The 22,546-nt window shown below is 46.9% G+C and overlaps 1 protein-coding gene across 1 annotated transcript; it reads left to right on the forward strand.

Annotated features, from left to right (window-relative positions):
- The first annotated feature begins 7,173 nt into the window (after positions 1-7,173).
- MRPS21 (mitochondrial ribosomal protein S21) lies at positions 7,174-22,546 on the forward strand. The gene is made up of 3 exons (XM_062193537.1): positions 7,174-7,255; positions 7,677-7,791; positions 22,214-22,546. The coding sequence occupies exons 2-3, from the start codon at positions 7,709-7,711 to the stop codon at positions 22,392-22,394; spliced, it is 264 nt and encodes an 87-aa protein (XP_062049521.1). The 5' UTR covers positions 7,174-7,255; positions 7,677-7,708; the 3' UTR covers positions 22,395-22,546.

Below are 22,546 nucleotides of genomic sequence, written 5' to 3' on the forward strand. Positions count from 1 at the left end.
GCAGGTTCTTCTGCTCTGAGATCACTTCTTGCTTCGATGAGAGCTGTTGACACTTGTGGGTAAATGCATACATACCTTCTGTGTCAGAGGGGGGCGCAAGAGCCAATGAAGCCCCCGTGACAGCCGGTTTTGAAGAGGGAGGGATACCCTAGAATTGCAGAGTTGGGGGTGCTCAGACACAGGATTTCATCCTTATTCAAAAACCTGCAGCTGCTAGACATACGCTAGACTAAGGAGACAAAAATGTAGTCCATGAATGTATCTCTACGACTTCCTGTGTATTTTTCTGATTTGTCCCAGTTTCTACCCAAAGCATTTTCCCTCCTCTCCTAAGCCTGTGTAGTGCATCAGACCATTCTGTCATCTTAGCCCCTGCTTATTGGCTCCTTGGCCTGTTTCTCATAGCTAGTCATCCGTCATTCCCCCATTTTTCACGTCCTGTTCTCAGTGAATGACTGTCTCCCTTTATTTCTGAGAATATGGCCTCCTTTCTAAGGAAAACCTCTCCATTTGTGCCTTTGATTCTCTCACTTGTGAGACTTCTGCAGTGGCACATATCCTTTCTTATGTCGTAACTCCAGTCTGTTCCCCATAGTGCTAACATTTCTCCAGTAAGTGGAATTAGGTCCCCCTTGAAAATGTCTCAGCCTCACTGGCCCCATTCTCTTCTGTTCTCTATAATTCTTCACATATTCTTTCTGGTTCCCTTCTGCCACTCAGTCCTTAACACCTTGCAGCCTGTCACACTGCTGCACCTTCCAAAGTCACTAGTGATCCCACAGAATCAGTGTAATGTAGCTCACACCTAATCACCTGCTCAACCCAGGGACCCTCCCGGAGGCTATGTGCTTGATGCTCTGTGTATCACCTGACACTGCTGATACTGCCTCCTGAAACTCTCCTCCAGTGGATCCTGTGACAGCAGCCTACCCCGATTCTCTTCTTACCTACCTGGCAGCAACTTCCCGTTCTCTAAATGGCCTCAACTTCTGCCTACTCCTGAGCATGGGTGTTCCCCTAGGCTCAGGCCTTGGCCCTTTTCTCTGACTGTTCTTTCACTTGGAAGTTTCCTATTCTTTCCTGGCTTTAATTATTGCCTCCACTTAGGTGACTGCTAAAACCTCATCTTCCAGCCCAACCTTTCCCTGAGATGGCATATTAAAGGTTTAAATTTCTGTGAGGTAGTTTTATTTACATATTTCATTAAAAAACTTATTTATTTGAAAGGCAGAGTAACAGAGAGAGAGAATTAAGAGATCTTGTATCTGCTGGTTGACCTCCCAGATGGCCACAATAGTTGGTTCTGGGCCAGGCTGAAGCTCAGGACCTCCATCTGGGTCTCCCACATGGGTGGCAGGGCCCAAATACCCAATTCATCATCTGCTGCTTTTTCAGGTGCATTAGCAGGTAGCTGGATTAGAAGCAACAGTTTTGAACCTGTGCTCCAATATGGGATACGAGTATAACAAGCAATGACTTAACCCATTGTGCCACAATGCTGACCCCTATTTATATATTTGACACTTTAAAGTCATTGAAAATTTCAGTGTTTTAGAGCCAAGGCATTTTTGTAAATAATTCAACCCAATCTCCTCATTTTATAGATTACTTGAACTATAGAAACTTAGATGACTTGTTCAAGGTAACAGAATTTGTAAGACAGGATTCTTGGGTTTCCAGTGTGGTGCTTTTTCCAATGAGCATCTGTTAAATTACTCTTGGCTTTAAACATGTTCCCCTCTGCTTTTTTACAGTCTCCTTTTCTATTAGTACTGTATACAGAATCATCATTTCTCTAGAGAAACAGGCTTCAAAGTTGGTGCTGTTTGGTCACCAAATCCTTTCTATTCTTTATTTGGAATATCTCTTAAAGTCTATTTCTTCCTATCCATTCCACTGCTGTAACTCTGGTCTAGACTTTCACTATAGCAATAGTCTCTCTTCCCTCTAGTCTCTCTTACCTTACAACCAGATTAATTTTTCTAATGCAGTGCTTTGCATGTCTGTCCCTATTCAAATTCTCCAAAGCCTCCCCACTGTTTTGAGGAAACAGTCCAAATTACCTAGTCCCTCTTCTCTGTATAATTCCTTTGTTCTAGTTTCTTTCGTTTAAGATTTTACTTCTAGGCCAGCGCTGTGGCTCAACAGGCTAATCCTCCGCCTAGCGGCGCCGGCACACCGGGTTCTAGTCCAGGACGGGGCGCTGGATTCTGTCCCGGTTACCCCTCTTCCAGGCCAGCTCTCTGTTGTGGCCAGAGAGTGCAGTGGAGGATGTCCCAGGTACTTGGGCCCTGCACCCCATGGGAAACCAGGATAAGCACCTGGCTCCTGCCTTCGGATCAGCGCGGTGCGCCGGCCGTAGTGCGCCTGCCGCAGCTGCCATTGGAGGGTGAACCAACGGCAAAAAGGAAGACGTTTCTCTCTCTCTCTCTCTCTCTCTCTCTCTCTCACTGCCCACTCTGCCTGTCAAAAATAAATAATTAAAAAATAAAAAGATTTTATTTCTTTGAGAGGTAGAATTACAGACAGAGGGACCAATGCTGTGGCACAGGGGTTAACGCCCTGGCCTGAAGTGCCGGCATCCCTTATGGGTGCTGGTTTGAGTCCCAGCTGCTCCACTTCCTATCCAGCTCTCTGCTATGGCCTGGGAAAGTAGTAGAAGATGGCCCAAGTGCTTGGGCCTCTGCACCCACATGGGAGACCTGGAAGAAGGTCCTGGCTCCTGGCTTCAGGTAGGCACAGCTCCGGCCATTGTGGTCAACTGGGGAGCGAACCATTGGATAGAAGACCTCTCTCTCTCTCTCTCTCCTCTCTCTGTGTAACTCTTTCAAATAAATAAATAATTTTTAAAAATTACAGACAGAGAGAGGGAGATACAGAGAAAGGTCTTCTATCTGATGGTTCACTCCCCAAATGGCTACAATGCCTGGAGCTGAGCCGATAAGAAGCCAGGAGCTTCTTCTGAGTCTCTCATGTGGGTGCAGGAGCCCAAGCACTTGGGTCATCATCCACTGTTTCCCAGGCCATAAACAGAGAGCTGGATTGGAAGAGGAGCAACCAGGACAAGAACTGGTGCTGATATGGGATGCTGGCACTGCGGTTGGAAGGAAGCTTAGTCTACTATGCCACAGTGCCGGCCCCAACTAGTTTCTTTTCTTTTTTCTTTTTCTTTTTTTTTTTTTTTTTTTTTTTTTTTGACAGGCAGAGTGGACAGTGAGAGAGAGAGAGACAGAGAGAAAGGTCTTCCTTTGCCGTTGGTTCACCCTCCAATGGCCGCCGCGGTTGGCACGCTGCGGCCGGCGCACCGCGCTGATCCGATGGCAGGAGCCAGGTGCTTCTCCTGGTCTCCCATGGGGTGCAGGGCCCAAGCACTTGGGCCATCCTCCACTGCACTCCCTGGCCACAGCAGAGAGCTGGCCTGGAAGAGGGGCAACCGGGACAGAATCTGGTGCCCCGACCAGGACTAGAACCTGGTGTGCCAGCGCCACAAGGCGGAGGATTAGCCTAGTGAGCCGCAGTGCCGGCAAGTTTCTTTAAAGATATTATTTTTATTTAAAGGCACACAGAGGAAGAGAGATCGATCGAGATCAATCTTCCATCTGCTGGGTCACTCCCGCAAATGCCAGTAACACATAGGGCTGTGCCAGGTTGGAACTAGGAGCCAGGAACTTCATCTGGGTCTTCCTTGTGGGTGACAGGAACCCAAGCACTTGGGCCATCATCTGCTGCCTCCCAGCCACACTAGTGGGAAGCTGGATCAGAAGTAGAGAAGCGAGGACTTGAACAGGCACTCTAGTATGGGACATGGGAGTCACAGGCAGCAGCACAATCCTCTGCACCATAATGCCCCCTCCCAGTTTTTTTTTTTTTTTTAATTCATCCTGAACACTGCAAGCCTTTTTGCCTCGAAACTCTTTTTCATGTTTAACTTGTCAAACCTTTTTGTTTCTGTTATCTAAACTCTTTCAATGACTAGCTCATGTCCCTCTCCTTTTTTTTTTTTTTTTAATTTATTTATTTGAAATGCAGAGATACTAGCTGGCGCTGTGGCTTAAAGGCTAATCCTCCACCTTGCGGCGCTGGCACACCGGGTTCTAGTCCCGGTTGGGGCGCCGGATTCTGTCCCGGTTGCCCCTCTTCCAGGCCAGCTCTCTGCTGTGGCCCGGGAAGGCAGTGGAGGATGGCCCAAGTGATTGGGCCCTGCACCTGCATGGGAGACCAGGAGAAGCGCCTGGCTCCTGGCTTCGGATCAGCGAGATGCGCTGGCCGCAGCGGCCATTGGAGGGTGAACCAACGGCAAAAAGGAAGACCTTTCTCTCTGTTTCTCTCTCACTATCCACTCTGCCTGTCAAAAAATAAATAAAGGCCGGCGCCACGGCTCACTAGGCTAATCCTCCACCTTGCGGCACCAGCACACCAGGTTCTAGTCCCAGTCGGGGCACCGGATTCTGTCCCGGTTGCCCCTCTTCCAGGCCAGCTCTCTGCTATGGCCCGGGAGTGCAGTGGAGGACGGCCCAAGTGCTTGGGTCCTGCACCCCATGGGAGACCAGGATAAGCCCCTGGCTTCTGCCATCGGATCAGCACGGTGCGCCGGCCGCAGCACGCCAACCGCGGCGGCCATTGGAGGGTGAACCAATGGCAAAAGGAAGACCTTTCTCTGTCTCTCTCTCTCACTGTCCACTCCGCCTGTCAAAAATAAATAAATAAATAAATAAATAAATAAATAAATAAATTTAAAAAAAAAATGAAATGCAGAGATACAGAGGACAGGGAGAGACAGAGAAATCTGTCGTCCACTGGTTCACTCCCCAGATGGGACACAATGGTTGAAACTGGGCCAGGCTAAAGCCAGGAGCCTGGAATTCCAACCAGGTCTCCCAAATTGGTGGCAGGGGTCCAAGCCCTTGGGCCATCCTTTGCTGCTTTCCCAGGCACATTAGCAGGGAGCTGGATCAGAAGCAGCAGGACTGCAACTGGCACACACATGGGATGCTGGCGCTGCAGGCAGCAGTTTAACCTGCTGTGCCACATCAGTCCCTATCCCTCTTATTTTACTTTTTTTAAAGAGTTTTCTATTTATTTGAAGGGCAGAGTTACAGAGAGGCAGAGAGAGAGAGACAGAGAGAGAGTTCTTCCATCTGCTGGTTCACTCCCCAAATGGCAGCAACGGCTGCAGCAGATCCGAAGTCAGGAGCCTGGAGCCTCTTCTGGGTCTCCCACGCAGGTACAGGGGCCCAAGCATTTGGGCCATCCTCTACTGCCTTCCCAGGCCATAGGAGAGAGCTGGATCAGAAGTGGAGCAGCTGGGACTCGAACCAGTGCCCATATGGGATGCCAGTGCCACAGGCAGAGGTTTAGCCCGCTATGCCACAGCACCGGCCCTTATTTTTTCTGTTAAGCATGACATATAGGTACTCTTTGAATCTTTATACCATCAAATGGAATCATATACATACATATATATAGTATAGAGTTTGGTATACAGTAGGCTCTCAGAAATGTTATTTTTCCCTTTCATTTCTTTCAAAATATCTTCATATTGTATCCCATTTGATTCCTATGACAAATTTTGTGAGATCAAAAGTGCAGATACTAGTCCTATTTTACAGATGAAGAAATAGACTGAGTTTAAATCTAGCAAGGGCCAGATAGTAAATATTTTAGGTTTTACAGGCCACACATCTCTGTTGCAACCACCAACTCTCTGCTTGTGGAATTCAAAGCAGCTGCATGTAATACTCAAGCAAAGGAGTTTGACTGTGTTCCAATAGTTTTATTTACAAAAACAGGTGTTGGGGCCGGCACTGTGGCATAGCAGGTAAAGCTGCCGCCTGCAGTGCCGGCATCCTATATGGGCACTGGTTCGAGTCCCAGCTGCTCCACTTCAGATCCCGCTCTCTGCTATGGCTTGGGAAAGCAGTAGAAGATGGCCCAAGTCCTTGCACCCTTGCACCAGCGTGGGAGACCCAGAAGAGGCTCCAGGCTCCTGGCTTTGGATTGGCACAGCTCCTGCTGTTGCAGCGGAGAGAGAGGATGGAAGACCTCTCTCTCTGCCTCTCCTTCTCTCTCTCTTTCAAATAAATATAAATAAATCTTAAAAAAAAAAAAAAAAGCAAAACAGGCGTAGCTGGACTGATCTTTCAGGCAGTAGTTTACAGACCCCTGGTTTAAATGACATGCTCAAGTTCCTATGTCTGATGACTATCAGAATTGGATTAGAATCCAAGTCTCCCGACTTCTAATCCACTGCCTTGCCACCATATTATGTTGTCCTTTATATAATTTATTTCTCATTTATTATATGCTACCTTGTTTTGCTAATTGTCTTTATGTCTACATAGTATCTTCTTTTGGTCCAAGAGGTACTGGAATCGTATCCATGGTACCTGGCACATTGTAGACACCCAATAAAAGTTCGTTTATAAGCATAATTGTGTCCCAGTCTAGCTTTATTTAGGTTCTTTGGACTTGGTTTACCCTAAGAGGGAGAGGAGGCTTTTTGTTTTGGTAAGCATATCTGCCTGCGTGTGTTTGGGATGAGGGAATTATGTTTTCACATAGTCATGATATCTGAACTTGTGAGTAACCATTAAGCGGGTATGTAGAATAGCCTACAAGTAAAGGAAAAGGGAGCTTGTCTCCACAGTGAGGAAAAAATAAGAAATATGTTTCTACTGGGTCTCAGCAGGAGGCAAACAGCAAAGAAGCTGACATAAGCGTCTTGAGCCTAAAGCCTGCAAGTGTTTCACATCTTTAGTGATTTTGCTTTATTTGATGAAATGCCTACGGGGATGACGTCACAGAAAACTCACCGCTGGCTTGTCTCTTTTCCTTAGTTTTTAGACAGATTAGGGAAGTGAAGCTATTTTTTGAGAACCGATCTTAAAGTCTGTGTCCCTTTCAGAGAGAAAGCTGAAACGTGCTCAGGAAGCTTTGCTTTTCTCTCATTCTTCCATCCAGAAAAAGAATGGCTTCACTATCTACTAGGGTTTAATACGATTAAGCGCTATGGAATCGGGCTGACCTCATGGGTCGAAGCGCTCCATGGGGAGACGCAGAACCTGTTTCGGAGGAATCTGAGGCATTGTGTTTTCTCAGGTATGGAGTCCAGGCCCGGGATGAGCAGAGGCAGTCAGCTGAAGCCGCAGAGTCCGCCGCCGGGAGACCCGCGTTCCTCTGCGCCGCGCCGGGGCTTCCGTAGTTTCCGCTTCCGGTCGCGGGCCGGCTGCGGATCGGCGGGGCCCGAGGGCGCTGGGTGAGGAGCTGGGCAGGGGGGCGGTGCGGCTGGATGGCAGGCATGGCGGAGGGCGAGCCTGCGCGTTATTGCCCCTTTCCTAAAGAGCCTCTCTCAGCTCCCGCGACCCTCCTGGGGCCGTGAGCAGTAGCTGGGGTCGGGGGGCTGCGTCCTGTCCTTGCTGCGCTCGTCCTCCCGTGGTGACGCCGTGGAGCAGTCCTTTTTTTTTTTTTTTTTTTTTCCCTGTGTAGGGCTTGTCTTTGCAGAGCGCAGGGGTTCTTGATCACGATTCGCGTGTGCTTTCCAAGCTCTGGAGACTTCCACGTGCCGGTCTCGTGTGTCTCTGAGCACGCTGCATGTTCAGATGCTGAAGAAGCCGCGCCGAACGTGTATAATTGTTTATTACCTGTTCTTTCCCCGCCCTTTCTTCATCATAATTTAGGTTCAGCAAAGCGAGGAGTTAAATTTAAGGTCATGGCAAAACATCTGAAGTTCATCGCCAGGACTGTGATGGTGCAGGATGGAAATGTGGAAGGTGCATACAGGACCCTAAACAGGTAACTGTTCAGGGGGCAGAATCAGACTTGCGTTAGTTCTCTGTAAAGTAGGATGTTTATTCTTTCCGTTCCCTGGTCGTAGATTATTCTCGAACCAGTGCCAATCCAGGTGTTCAGTCTCTTGAAACTTCTCAGTTTATTATCTGAAACATGAAGTTCCTCCCCAGACCTAACCTACAGTGTATAAAGCTTGTTCAACCAGCAGTCATCACTTTGAAATGACCCTGAATTCTCTCCAAAAGAGCTCAAAGGGAAAAATTGACATGCAGAGTTGCTAGGAAGCAGGAATATAGAAAGCTGAGGGTGGGACTGGTATAGGATGAGGTTAATGCAAAAAGTGAGTTCAGGTTGGAATCTCGGAGAAGCAAGCGAGAGATGGAAAGGCATTCAAGAGTTCAAGGAGAGTTACAGCGTAAGCCAAAACACAGGAATGCAAATCAGCTAGTTGGGGTGGAGGAGCTGAACTGAAAGGTTTGGAATGCTTGGCTGAGACTTGGAATAGCCCTGATAATGCTTCACCACTTTCAATTTATCAAGCAAAAAACTTACTTCTCAGTTTTTTCTTTCTAGCATGCCTCATTCATTGTTTTCTGACATCACGGTGAAGAAGGGTTGGGAGAAATATGCTGTTGGGTTGAATTATCAAAGAATTATAGGAAAGAGATTTTGCAAGATTATACAAGGGGACTTCAAAAGGTTTGTGAGAAGTTTAAATGAAAAGATAATGTAGATAATGTAGAGTTTGTTTTGCTTTGTTTTGAAAAGCAGAGGAACAGAGGTCAATCTTTCATCTGCTAGTTCACTTTGTAAATGGCCACAATAGCCAGAGCTGGGTTAGGCTGAATCCAAGAGCCAGGAACTTATTTGGGTCTCCCATGTGGGTGACAGGGGCCTGAGCACTTGGGCCATCATCCATTGCCTTCCCAGGCACATTAACAGGAAGCTAGAATGGAGGCAGGGCAGGACTGGAAAGAGTGTCCATATAATGCTAGTGTTGCAGATGGTGGCTTAATCCGCTGTGCCACAACACTGGCCCCCTTTTCATGAACTTTTTGAAGGCCCCTGGTACATATGAACTGGCCCTCTGCCTTAAGGCCTTTAATATTGTAGCTTTGGGGCCTGTGTTGTGGCATAGAAGGTTAAGCCTCTGTCTGCAGCACCAGCATCCCATATGGGTGCTGGTTTGAGTCCCGGCTGCTCCACTTCTGATCCAGCTCCTTGCTGATGCTCCTAGGAAAAATGGCCCAAGTCCCTGGGACCTCTGTACCCATGTGGGAGACCCAGAAGAAGCTCCAGGCTTTGGCTTAGCCCAGCCCTGGCCATTGCAGCCATTTGGAGAGTGAACCAGCTGCTGAAAGATCTCTCTTTCTTTTCTCTCTGTATCTCTGCCTTTTAAATAGATAAATAAATTTCTTAAAAAATAAAAGAGGTAAAGAAGGACAAAAAATATTGTAGCTTTATTTCACAAGTAAGGAAACCTAGAAAGATTAAATTCTATTTCTTGGATCATGCAGTTACTGAAAGGTGGACAGGAGCATTAAGCACATCGTTTTAGTGCGGTATTTGTTGCTGTATATTACTAGATTATTGTGTATTAGTTTTTTGGGAAATGGAAAGGTCTGTGGCAGTTATTTTCCACTTGAGAATCATTATTTGATTGAGTTTAAATATTGGTGGGGCACTTGAGGACTGAGAGGGGCGAGTGAAAGGGAACTTAATTCTTACCAAAGCAAAGATAGAGAGCTGAATTGCAGAGGAAAACAGTAAGTGAGGGCAAAGATGCTATTAGAAGCTGTGTAAATGAGAAGCAGTTGCAGGCTCGGGATACTTTGTGTATTTCTTACAACATTTATATTTGAAAGGCAGAGTGACAGAGATGGAGAGAGAGAGCTTTCCCATCTACTGGTTGACTCCCCAAATGGCTGCAACAGCCAGAGCCATATCTTTACATACCTGCCTCTTCAAAAATGCTTATTCAGCCATATCTTTTTCATTTAGTAAACAATAATTTTTTTCTCTATTTTTCTTTATTTTCATTGTATTTGAAAGGCAGAGAGAAAAACAGGCAATGAGAGGTCTTTCATCAGCTGGATCCCTTCTCAAATTCCTGCAACAACAGGGCTGGGCCAGGCTGAAGCCAGGAGTCAGGAATTCCATCTGGATCTCTCATACAAGTGGCAGGGACCCAAGTACTTGAGCCATCACCTGCTGCCTCCCAGGTGCACATTAGCAGGGAGCTGGATGGGAAACAGAGGAACTGAGACTTGAACCAAACATTTCTATAAGGGATGTGGCCATCTGAAGCAACATCTAACTACTGTGCCAAGTTCCTGCCCCTTTATTTTCGTGATCCTAAATTCAAGTGGATGGTGAATGAAGAAAAATAACAGAGGTAGATGCATATGTGTGTATACCTCTGTCTTCTGGCCTGCCTGTTCTTTTTTTTTTTTTTTTTAAGATTATTTATTTGAAAGGTAGAGTTACAGAGAGGCAGAGGCAGAGAGAGCTTTTCCATCCCCTGGCTCACTCCCCAAGTGGCCTCAACGGCCAGAGTTGGGCTGATCTGAAGCCAGGAGCCAGGAGCTTCTTCCAGGTCTCCCACCCAGGTGCAGGGTTCCAAGGACTTGGGCCATCTTCCACTGGATTCAGCAGAGAGTTGGATCCGAAGTGGAGCAGCCAGGACTTGAACCAGTGCTCATATGGGATACTGGCACTGCAGGAGGTGGTTTTACATGCCAAGCCATAGTACTGGCCCCTGGCCTGCTTGTTCTTAAGAATTTGTTTTCACATCTCTAAATTTCTTTCTTGTTTTTTCTATTATTTTTTTCTTACTTTTAAAATTTTTTTAAAGATTTATTTATTTGAAAGGCAGAGTTACAGAGAGGCAGACAGAGAGAGAGACCTTCCATCTGCTGGTTTACTCCTCGATGGCCACTACAGCTTGAGCTGGGCTGATTCGAAGCCAGGAGCCTGGAGCTTCTTCTGGATCTCTCACATGGGTACAGGAGCTCAAAGACTTGGGCCGTCTTCTACTGCTTTCCCAGGCCTTAGCAGAGAGCTGAATCAGAAGTAGAGCAGCCAGGACTCGAACTGGCACCCATATGGAATGCCGGCACTGTAGGCAGTTGCTTTACTCACTACGCCACAGCACTGACCCTCATATTTTTTAAAAGCAGCCGCCCCGTACTTCTTTTGAGGTTCTCTTCTTGTTGGTGATAGGTGGGTTACAAATACATTTTTCCTGGGTGGAAGTATTAATTTTAGTTAGAAGCAACAGGAGACTGGTCAACATGACACCCTGTGTTTTTCAGTCATGGCTGCCTCCTCAAGTCACCTAGGGAACCTTTAAACTTGTACAACTTGTGACTCCAGCATCTCATATCAGAGTGCTGGGTGGAGTCCTGATCGCTACTCTTCTGATCCAGCTTCTTTTTTTTTTTTTTTTTTTTGACAGGCAGAGTGGACAGTGAGAGAGAGACAGACAGAAAGGTCTTCCTTTTGCTGTTGGTTCACCCTCCAATGGCCGCTGCGGTAGGCGCGCTGCGGCCGGCGCACCGCGCTGATCCGATGGCAGGAGCCAGGTGCTAATCCTGGTCTCCCACGGGGTGCAGGGCCCAAGGACTTGGGCCATCCTCCACTGCACTCCCTGGCCACAGCAGAGGGCTGGCCTGGAAGAGGGGCAACCGGGACAGGATCGGTGCCCCGACCGGGACTAGAATCCGGTGTGCCGGTGCCGCAAGGCGGAGGATTAGCCTAGTGAGCCGCGGCGCCGGCCCCTGATCCAGCTTCTTGCTAATGTACCTGGGAAGGCAGTGGGAGATGGCTCAATTACTTGGGCCCTGCCACCTATGTGGGAGACCAGGTTGGAGTTCCTGATCCCTGGGTTCTGCCTGACCCCAACCTGGCTACTGTAGCCATTTGGGAGTAAATCAGCCTATGGAAGATCTCTCTCCCTGTCTTTCAAATAAATAAATCTTTAAAAATAAATAAACTCTTGGCATAGGGAAGGGAAGGTTGGCATTTAGCCTGTGATTAAGACACCCGTGTCTCACATTAGAGGACCTCTTGGGTTCTAGTCTCTGCTCCATCCTCCTGTCCTCGGCCCCTTCTTTTTAATGTTTATTTATTTCCATCTTCTTGGAAGGCAGAGTGACAGATGTCTCACATCTGCTGGTTCACCTCCCAAATGCCCACAATAGCCAGGACTGAGCCAGGCTGAAGCCAGGAGCCCAGATGGCATCCAAGTCTCCTAAGTGTGTGACAGGGAGCCAAGCACTTGAGCCATCATCTGCTGCCTCTAGAATGCTTTAGCAGGAAGCTAGATCAGAAGCTGAGTGAGGGCCGGTGCTATGGCATAGCAGGTAAAGCCGCCACCTGTGGTGCTGGCATCTCATTTGGGCTCCAGGTTCTAGTCCCGGTTGCTCCACTTCTGATCCAGTTCTCTGCTATGGCCTGGGAAGGTGCTGGAAGATGGCCCAAGTGCTTGCGCCCCTGCACGTGCATGGGAGACCCAGAAGAAGCTCCTGGCTTCAGATCAGTGCAGCTCCAGCTGTTGGAATACTCTTTCTTCCTGTCTCACTCACTTGTTCTCTCACACACACACCCCACCCCCCGTAGCTATGCCTTTCAAATAAATCTTAAAAAAAAAAAAAAAAAAAAATCAGCAGCTGAGTAGCTGGATCTTGAGGAACCAACAGTCTGATATGGAATGGGAATTCCCCAAACAGGGACTTAACTTGCTGTGCCACAAGTCCCATCCCTGGCTCCAGCTGTAACGCTAGCTCCCAGCTAATGCAGACTGTAGGAGACAGTGGTGATGGCTTAAGAATTGGGTTCCTGCCACCCACATGGGAGACCTGGATTTTATTTCCAGCTCCTGGTTCCAGTCCCAGCCATTGTAGACATTCAGGGAGTGACCCACTGTTAGGAGTTATCTGGGTCTGTCTCTTTGCCTGGCAAATAAATAACTTTAAGAACTCGGGAGAAGAATTTTTGCCTAGTAGTTAAGCTACCCACATCCCACAGCAGAGTGCCTGTGTTCCATTCCTGGCTCTGGCTCCCAGTTCCAGCTGCCAAGCAGACCCTGGGAGGCAGCGGTGATGGCTCAAGTAATTGGATTCCTGCCTCCCATGTGGGAGACCTGGATTGAATTCCAGCTCCTGGCACTGGCCCCAGTCCTACTCAGGCTTTGTGGGCATGTGGGGAGTACACCAGCAGATGGACGCTCGCTGAAAAATCTTAATGCCAGGACCCAACCTGAGACGAAATCAGTGTCTGGGAGGTGGTACCTGACTGGCAGCATTTTCCTAAAGTGTCCCATGAAATACTAATATTGTCAAAATTGAAAATCATTATAATAAACAATGGCCCCTTGAGGGCAGGGACCTGTGCCTTTTCATTTGTATATCCCTTGCCTTTACCAAAGTGTGGCACATAGTAAACTGTCAGTAAATTTCTTTGTCCCGCCCACCAAAGATTTTTTATTTATTTGAAAGTCAGAATTACAGAGGAGGAGGGAGAGACAGATCTTCCATCTTCTGGTTCACTCTTCTAATGGCTGCAACAGCCAATAGGCCAAGCCAAAGCCAGGAAATAGGAGCCACCTGGACTTGGGCCATCTTCCACTGCTTTCCCTGGCATACCAGCAGGGAGCTGGATTGGAAGTGGAGCAGCTGGGACTCAAACCCAAACTAGCAGTGCCCATATGGACTGTCAGCAGGCAGAGGCTTACCCTGCTACACATGGCGCTGGCACAAGTAAATTTCTGTTCAGTGAATGAAACATTTCTTTATATTTTGCCCATCCTTTAACATTTGTCACACTTTTTCCTTTTGGTATCCTTAGCCTTAGAGGAAAGTGAGGGGACTATAGGAACCCTGCCACTACTTTGAAGTCTCTCTGTCTTTTAATTACAAATTTAGGTGAACTTTGTATTCATAGCTGTTGCATCTATTTTAGGATTAGCACCCCAGCCTCACGCCAGTTAAAATTGGTGCTCCTGGCAGAGGCATCGGATGCATTCAGAAACGCCTTAGCTCTGTCCACTTCCCTGGTTAAGAAGTACGGGGTTACTTTTTCTTACTTCAGTGATGAACACACCAAGACAGGAATAGGTTTTGGAGAAGATACAATCTATATAATGCTTCAAAAGCAGACTTTGATCAGAAAGAATGGTGGCTGGAAACAAATGAAATTCAAATCTGAGAGCCATGGAACCTTAGAGAGCCATGGAACCTTAGATGTGATGATCCCTCTTAGGTCCCCTTATGAATTTGGAAGACTAGAATTTTGTGGCTGGAATTGTCTGGGAAATCAGTGCAAGATGTGCATTGATTGGAAGGAACTAGCTTGGGCAAAGTATTGTGGTATTGGTTTTTACAATCTTCGGGAAGAATACTTATTTATCAGTTTAAGAAACCACATTTCTGTTCCTTTTTAAATCTTAGAGTGTTAAGTGTATGTTCCATACATTTTTTTTAGGCTTGGGATAAAGTAAGCAAATATTTTGCTATTGGGATACTTTTCTAAGCAAAGACTTTTTAGCTTGCGTATGTGAGCAGGCAGCTGTCCAGCGTCCCAGGCCTCCGTCTTGCCTGTTGAACGCGGTATCCTCTGGCAGGTGCACCTGACTTTTTCTCTGCTTTTCCCTTATGTCCTCTGTCCAGCCACCTTTTCTGTGTACCTCTCTCATATTCCAGGCTTCTCTTTATATCTCTCAGCTTTCCAATCGATGGTGGTTTAAAAATAAGCTGCTTGTTCTGTGGTCTAATTACAACAATAAGTAGGAGAGCAAATAAGAGGGGAGGGAGGAAAGGAGGGAAGTGGTTAACAGCTTTCCATGTTTGGAGCACAGAGGAAGTCTTACAAAAAGAAAACAGCCTATGTAGCTGCCCAGTGAAACTACCGCAAAATGCCTGTTATATAACTAGGGGCCCTCATTGGTGCCCTGGGATGAAGAGATGGAGGCAGGAGGGTGGGGGTTGTCAGAAAGCCCTGTGTGGCTGGCTGGCCCCCAAACAAGGAAATGCAAGCACACTGGAAGTGTGCCTGGTTGACCCCTTTTGCTCCTGGTGGGTGAGTTTCTGGACCCATTGAGTCGTGCATACACGTTGGTCCTGACGTAGGCTGGCTACACTGCCATGTGCGTGTGCCACCCCCAGCTCCCTGCTCCAGGCAGCTCGGCTCCTTTTACATAATCATTTGAATTTCACTAAAAGTGGCAGCTGGTTTCTCCTTCGTGTTAGGTTGCCAGGCGTCCACTCCAGGCTGATCTGTTTACTCCAAAGCTCTTGGTCTGCTAGTGCTGAACCACCCTTGCAAATAGAAACATCATTAGTAACCCCCTCCCCGCTGAGGTATTCTGAGTTCTTGCTGAAGCCGTTTCCATTAGAGGTGAGGCTGAGCAGATGTCTCCCAGCACAAATGGCACATTTGAAGATAATCTGGCTTTTTTCTTTTTTGGATGACTGGAAGCTGCAGAGTGAGGGGAATCCTCACCTGGTGTGTTAGAACTTATTTGGTCTGTGTTTTGGAACTGCTCAGAACCATCAGGGAGTACTGTTTACCAGCCTTATCACTATGTTCTTTCTGTCCTTTTCCCTCCTTCAGCTTTAAGGTTTTTATTTTATTTTTATTTTCTTATCTTTTTGTATGACAACATAGGCATTTCCTTGGCAAGTTGATCACTTGTTTTTCAAAACCCTTTGGAACCTCCAGTAGGGTACCTGAGTATGTGTCTAAACTCCCTCTTCTTGCACTTTGTTTTCATCCTACTTTTAAACCATCTTTCCGTGGCCGGTGCTCTGACATAGCAGGTAAAGCCACCGCCTGTGGTGCCAGCATCCCATATGTGTGCTTGTTCAAGTCCCAGCTGTTCCACTTCAGATCCAGCTCTCTGCTATGGCCTGGGAAAGCAGTAAAAGATGGCCCAAATCCCTGGCCCCTGCACCTGCATGGGAGACCTGGAAGAAGCTCCTTGCTCCTGGCTTCAGATCAGTGCAACTGGCTATTGCGGTCATCTGGGGAGTGAACCAGTGGATGGAAGACTTTCTCTTTCTCTCTCTCTGCCTCTGCCTCTCTGTAACTCTGCCTTTCACGTAAATAAATATATTTTAAAACATAATAAAAAATAAACTGTCTTTCCAATAGATTCTTCCTAGGTCATGTCATATGCAGTATCTCTGTCCTATGTTCTATCAAGTCCAGTATCCTTGTCCATTTTAAATTATGTATCCAATTTTTTTTCTTTCAGGGACTTTTTTCTGTTTTTTTCTCCAGTTTGCTGGTCTCTAGTTCAAAAAGTGTTCTTTATTAAATCAAAATAAGCAGAAGTGTAGACAAATAAATGCTTAGATGTTGAAATCAGTCCTTTCCCTCAGTAAACCCTAGCTTCTTGGCTTCCTTGCTGTGTTTCCTCCAACTGAGGAGCCTTCCCTGCCTTGCAGTCCCCTTGCTGGTAATGCCACGATATTTTGTCTTCTGAACATTGATGGGTTTTGTTTGAAAAATCGAATGCTATTGCCCAGCACTGCACTAAAGACCTGAATTATATTTCTAGCTCTATTTGTGATCTTGGACAAGTCATCATTACTGAACTTGTTTCCTAATTTGCAAAAAGATGACATTTCCTACCTAATTAATATCAGAAGATATTAATTAGTTTAATTAATATTAATATAATCTCAAACATTAGAAACTACACAAGCCAGTAAGTTTTTTCTTATAAAGATTTATTTTGGCCGGCGCCGCGGCTCACTAGGCTAATCCTCCGCCTTGCGGCGCCGGCACACCGGGTTCTAGTCCCGGTCGGGGCACCGATCCTGTCCCGGTTGCCCCTCTTCCAGGCCAGCTCTCTGCTGTGGCCAGGGAGTGCAGTGGAGGATGGCCCAAGTGCTTGGGCCCTGCACCCCATGGGAGACCAGGATAAGCACCTGGCTCCTGCCATCGGAACAGCGCGGTGCGTCGGCCGCAGCGCGCTACCACGGCGGCCATTGGAGGGTGAACCAACGGCAAAAGGAAGACCTTTCTCTCTCTCTCTCTCTCTCTCTCACTGTCCACTCTGCCTGTCAAAAATTAAAAAAAAAAAAAAAAAAAGATTTATTTTATTTATTTGAAAGTCAGAGTTACAGAGAGAAATCAACCACCAAAGTTAGGCCAGGCCAAAGCCAAGAAGCTGGAACTCCAGCCAGGTCTCCCCTGTGGGTGATAGGGCCCCAAACACTTGGGCCATCTTCCACTGCTTTCCCAGGCTCATTAGCAGGGAGCTGGATCCAAAGTGGAATAACCAGGACTTGAACTGGTGCTCACATGAGCTGCTGGCATAGCAAGCAATGGGTAAACCTGCTGCACCACAATACTGGTCCCCAGAAAAAAATTTTTTTTCTTTAAGATTTATTTTATTCATTTTGAAAGAGAGAGGCACAGAGAGTTCTTCCATATGCTGTTTGACTCTCCAGATGGCTGCAGTGACCAGGGCTGGGCCAAGCTGAAGCCAGGAGCCAAGAGCTTCATCCCAGTCTCCCATGTAGATGCAGGGGCCCAAGCACCTGGGCCATCTTCCCTTCTTTTCCCAGGCACATTAGCAGGGAGTTGGATCAGAAGTAGAACAGCCAGTACTTGAACTAGTGCCCATATGGGATGTTGGTGTCATGGGCACAGTTTTACCCACTACACCACAACACTGGCCTCAGATTATTTTTTTTTAATGTGGTTAAATAAAATACTGTCTGGTTGGTGCTGGGAAAGAGGCATTAATGGTGTGCTGTGGTCTTGGTTCTGGGCCATTAGCAGCAACAGCGCCTAGAAGCTTATTAGAAATGAGAAACTTTTTTTCAATACTTATTTATATGGCAGATTTATGTATGTATTATGTATTTATATGTATATTATATGTTTATTTGTATATGTATTATTTAGATGTAGATACATGGCAGAGAGACAGAGAAGGAGGTCTTCCGTCCATTGGTTTACTCCCCAAATGGCCACAAGGACTAGGGCTGGGCCAGGCAGGCTGAAGCTAGTAGCCAGGAACTCCATTGAGGTCTCCCATTGTGGATGGCAGGGACCCAAGTACTTGGGCATCTTCTACTGCTTTTTCATGTGTGTTAACAGGGAGCTGGATTGGAAGTGGAGCAGCTAGGACTTGAACCAGTGCTTAAATGGGATGCCAGCATTGCAGGTGGCAGCTTAACCTGCTATACCACCAATGTTAGTCCCAGAAATGAAAATTCTTTTTTTTTTTAAAGATTTGTTTTATTTATTTGAAAGACAGAGTTACAGAGAGAGGTATTCCATCCATTGGTTCACTCCCCAGCTGGTGCTGCGCCAATCCAAAGCCAGGAGCCAGGAACTACTTCTGGGTCTCCCACACGGGTGCAAGGGACCAAGGACTTGGGCCATCTTCTGCTGCTTTCCCAGGCCATAGCAGAGAGCTGGATCGGAAGAGGAGCAGCCGGGACTAGAACCGGCGCCCATATGGGATGCCAGCGCTTCAGGCCAGGGCTTTAACCCACTGTGCCACAGCGCCGGCCCCTAGAAATGAAAATTCTTGAACCCCCACCATAGACCTACAGAATCAGAAACTGGAATTGCAGTGTGGTCTTTGTTTTAACAGACTTTCCTGGGGGCTACTGAGTTTTGAGAATGGAAGGGAGGATAAATTGATTTCACTTGAAGAGTGACAAGGAATGAGATCTTCCTTATGCTGGATCACACCCCAATTGCCCACAACAGCGGGGGCTAAGTAAGGGCCAAAGCCAGGAGCCTGACTCTCCATCCAGGTCTCCCACGAAGGTGGCAGGGACCTAGGTACTTGAACCATCATCTGCTGCCCTCCCAGACACATTATCAGGAAGCCGGATTGGAAGCAGAGTTAGCTGAAATCAAACTGGCACTCTGACATGGGATATAGGTTTCATAAGCAGCAGTTTAACCCACTGCACCACCAAGCCTAACCCTGGAAAATTCTTCAGACATGCATGAATACTCTCTAGACCAATTAAACCAATCTATGAGGAGTAGGAGCTAGGCATCAGTACCCTTTAAAAACTGTCTAGGAGATAATTCCATTGTGCATCAGAGTTGAGACATACTGATAAAGGTTAAAGGAATCCGGCAGAATCAAAAAGGAGATTGAGAGAATCTGGCAAGATTCCAAAATTTAAAGGCAGACTGAGAAGGGGCCGTTATTGTGGCAAGCAGGTAAAGCCACCGCCAGTGACACCGGTATCTCATATGGGTGCTGGTTCAAGACCAGCTGCTCTACTTCCGATGCAGCTCCTTGCTGATGTGCCTGGGAAAGCAGTTGAGCCCTTGCACCATGTGGGAGATCCAGATGAAGCTCCTGGTTTTGGACCAGCCCAGCTCCAGCTGTTGTGTCCATTTGGTGAGTGAACCAGCAGATGAAAGATCTCTGTCTCTCCTCTGTAACTCTGCCTTTCAAATAAATAAATAAATTGAGGAAGAAAACTGATAAAGGACAACCCTTGTGGGCTAGGAGTATGAGTCTGGTTTTTTTTTTTTTTTTTTTTTTTTTTTTTTAAGATTGATTGATTGATTGATTTGAAAAGCAGAGAGAGATCTTTCATCTGCTGGTCTGCTCTCCAGATGGCCACAACAGCCAGGGCTAGGCTAGGCTGAAGCCAGGGGCCAGGACCTTCATCCTTGTCTCCCACAGGAATGGCAGGAGCCCAGGTACTTGGGCCATCACCTGATGCCTTCCCAGGCACATTAGCAGGAAGTTGGATCTGAAATAGAGCAGTTAGGACTCAAACCAGCCCTCTGATACAGAATGCTGGCATCACAAACAGCAGTGCCATGATATTGGACCCAGGATAAGGATATTGAGCCTTTTGATGTTTGGTGCCCTGTTTCTTGTTGTTACACTAGCATTGTGCATCCACATGACTTGACTTTTCCAACAGGACTTCCATTCATCTGCTTTTCCGCTTCTGGGAGTTGGCAGCAATCCCCTTGCCTCCTATCTCCCAGCTATTAGAACCTAAACAGACCTCTACAAATACCCTCTAGCAGTTTACACATCGCTCTTGTTATTAACAGAAGGAGCCGAAAGAGGATCCTATAGGTACATTTGTAAATGACCCCAAGCCCAATTCTTTTCAAGTTCATATCAGTCTATGTCACCTTGGATTTTTTTTTTTTTTTTTTTTTTTTTTTTTTGGTGTAACACAGCAGCAAAAATCCAGACTTCTCACTGTACAGAAGTAGCTGGCAGCTTTTCTTGTTTATTTCTTCCTTTGTCCCCCTTCTTCCAATTGCAGCCATGCCCCAACCTCCTTATCTCCAACTGTGCTTGTGATAGCTTTTTGCATGTAATGGAAGAACAGGGTGAGCAGGAATGAGGCCTTGTAAACTATGCCAGGAATGAGCATGGTAGCAGAAGGTACCTCATGACCAACTGATGAGAGATTGAGAGTGAAATACAAATTACAAGTTGGCATCAGCACTCTAAGGAACCAAAGGATCGTGCTGGTTATAGAGTAAGACCCAGTATCTTCTTGGTTCAGTGAGAACATAGAGGTGAGTTTGAAATAGGGGAGTTACCAACATGGAAAACTGCATTGAAAGGAATTGAGTGGGCAAGTAAGAAATAGACTGGGCTCGGGGCTGGTGTTGAGACTCAGCAGGTTAAGCCACTGCCTATGAGGCCAGCAACCCATATGGATGCTGGTTCAAATTCCAGAAACTCTACTTCCAATCCAGCTTCTGAACCTGGGAAAGAAACAGAGGATGGCCCAAGTGTTTGGGCCCCTACCACCCATGTGGGAGACCCAGATATAGTTCCTGGCTCTTGGCTTCAGCCTGGCCCGATCAACCCATTATGACTATTTGGGGAATAAACCAGCAGATGGAAGATCTCATTCTCCCTTTCTCACTCACTCTGCCTTTCAAATAAATGTTTTTTTTTTTTTTTTTTTTTTTACAAAAAGACATTGATTGGGCTCAATTTTATGAGCATTTATACAATTGATAAAATATTGGGGCTGGCATTGTGGTGTAGTGTATAAAGCCACTGCCTGCAGTGCTGGCATCCCATATGGGTGCCGGTTCGAAACCTGGCTGCTCCACTTCCCATCCAGCTCTCTGCTATGGCCTGGGGAAGCAGTGGAAGATGGCCCAAGTCCTTGGGCCCCTGCACCTGTGTGGGAGACCCAGAAGAAGCTCCTGGCTTCAGATTGGTGCAGCTCCAGCTGTTGCAGCCAATTGAGGAGTGAACCATTGGATGGAGGACTTCTCTCTCTCTTTCTCTCTGCGTCTCTCTCTGTGTAACTCTTTAAATAAATAAATATTTACAAAAATTTGACAAAATATGGCTCCTGCCGTCAGAATTTTAGTCCAGTGAGAGAGGCACTTGTATAAATAACTCATGGGAGGGGGCAGGCATTTAGCCTAGCAGTTAGGATATCTGCATCCCAGATTGGAGTGCCTGGGTTCAATTCCTGACTCTGGCTTCTGACTAGCTTCCTGCCGTTACAGACCCTGGAAGGCAGCCATGGTGGCTCAAGTAACTGGCTTCTTGCCACTCACATGGGAGACCTGAGCTGTGATCCACAGCCCAGCCCTAGCAGTAGGGGGCATCTGAGGAGTGGAACAGGGGATGTCAACTCCGTGTGTGTGTGTGTGTGTGTGTCTGTCAGTCTTTCTGCCTTTCAATAAATAAATAACTAATGGAATGGCAAGATGAAATAATTGCTAAGTAAAATAAATCATTTTCTCTAAGAACGTGGAAAAACATTGCCAAGAGGTGGCATCTGGGCTTCAAAATCGAGAAAAATGTCAGTCAAAATGTTGACTGCAACAGGGCTCAATGGTAATCTAGTCTGAGGAAGCAACACGAGTCTTGAAGTGTGTTCAGGGAATCGTCAGCAAAGTCGTGGGCTTGGAGCATCGGGTACACGGGGAAATGCTGGTCGAGGCTGTGAATGCTGTCATTTGTATCACTGGTGCAATGAGGACCACTTCTTCCCTGTACATAGGAAGGCCCAGGGATTGTTCTCAGACCCACAGACTTCAACTGTGTCAGTTCTTACACACAATAGGACTCACCCCTGGTGGTTTTTCCCCTCCTACCAATTGCTCCCCTGGTTTGAAATGCCCCCTTGGGTGAGCTTCACTGTCATAGGGAACTAGTCTCCTTATGGGGCTGTGTCATATCCTAGAGGTGTGTTGTGAATAGAAAAAGTTGGAGAACCTGACTCTGACTATAAACTCTCCAAGGGCTAGGACCATGTAGTTGCTTTTAATTTCCCCACAAATTATTGTTGGGACCACTATAAGTAGGCGGTTAATGCTATATTGCCATCGTTTTCCCACTAATTATAAGCAGTTGTTTGGTCTATTGGCTTCTGACCATCTGTGAAACTGAGAACCCCAGCTTCTAACCTCGTTGCCTGCCTTTATACAGGATCCTCACTATGGACGGGCTCATCGAGGACATTAAGCGACGGCGATACTATGAGAAGCCTTGCCGCCGGCGACAGCGGGAAAGTTATGAAACCTGCAGGCGCATCTATAACATGGAAATGACTCGAAAGATCAACTTTTTGATGAGAAAGAATCGAGTGGATCCGTGGCAGGGCTGCTGAGGCTTGTGGCCAGAAGACCCAGGATGAACCCTTCATGCAATTTGTGCCTCCACATCTCACCTTTTTCAAACCCCATTTTCTCTTACTTTATCTACAATAAACTCAATCACCCACACACAAGAAGGCTTGCCTATATAGCAGCAATCCCTTCA

Source organism: Lepus europaeus, chromosome 5, assembly GCF_033115175.1.
Source record: "Lepus europaeus isolate LE1 chromosome 5, mLepTim1.pri, whole genome shotgun sequence".
Lineage (NCBI taxonomy): Eukaryota > Metazoa > Chordata > Mammalia > Lagomorpha > Leporidae > Lepus > Lepus europaeus.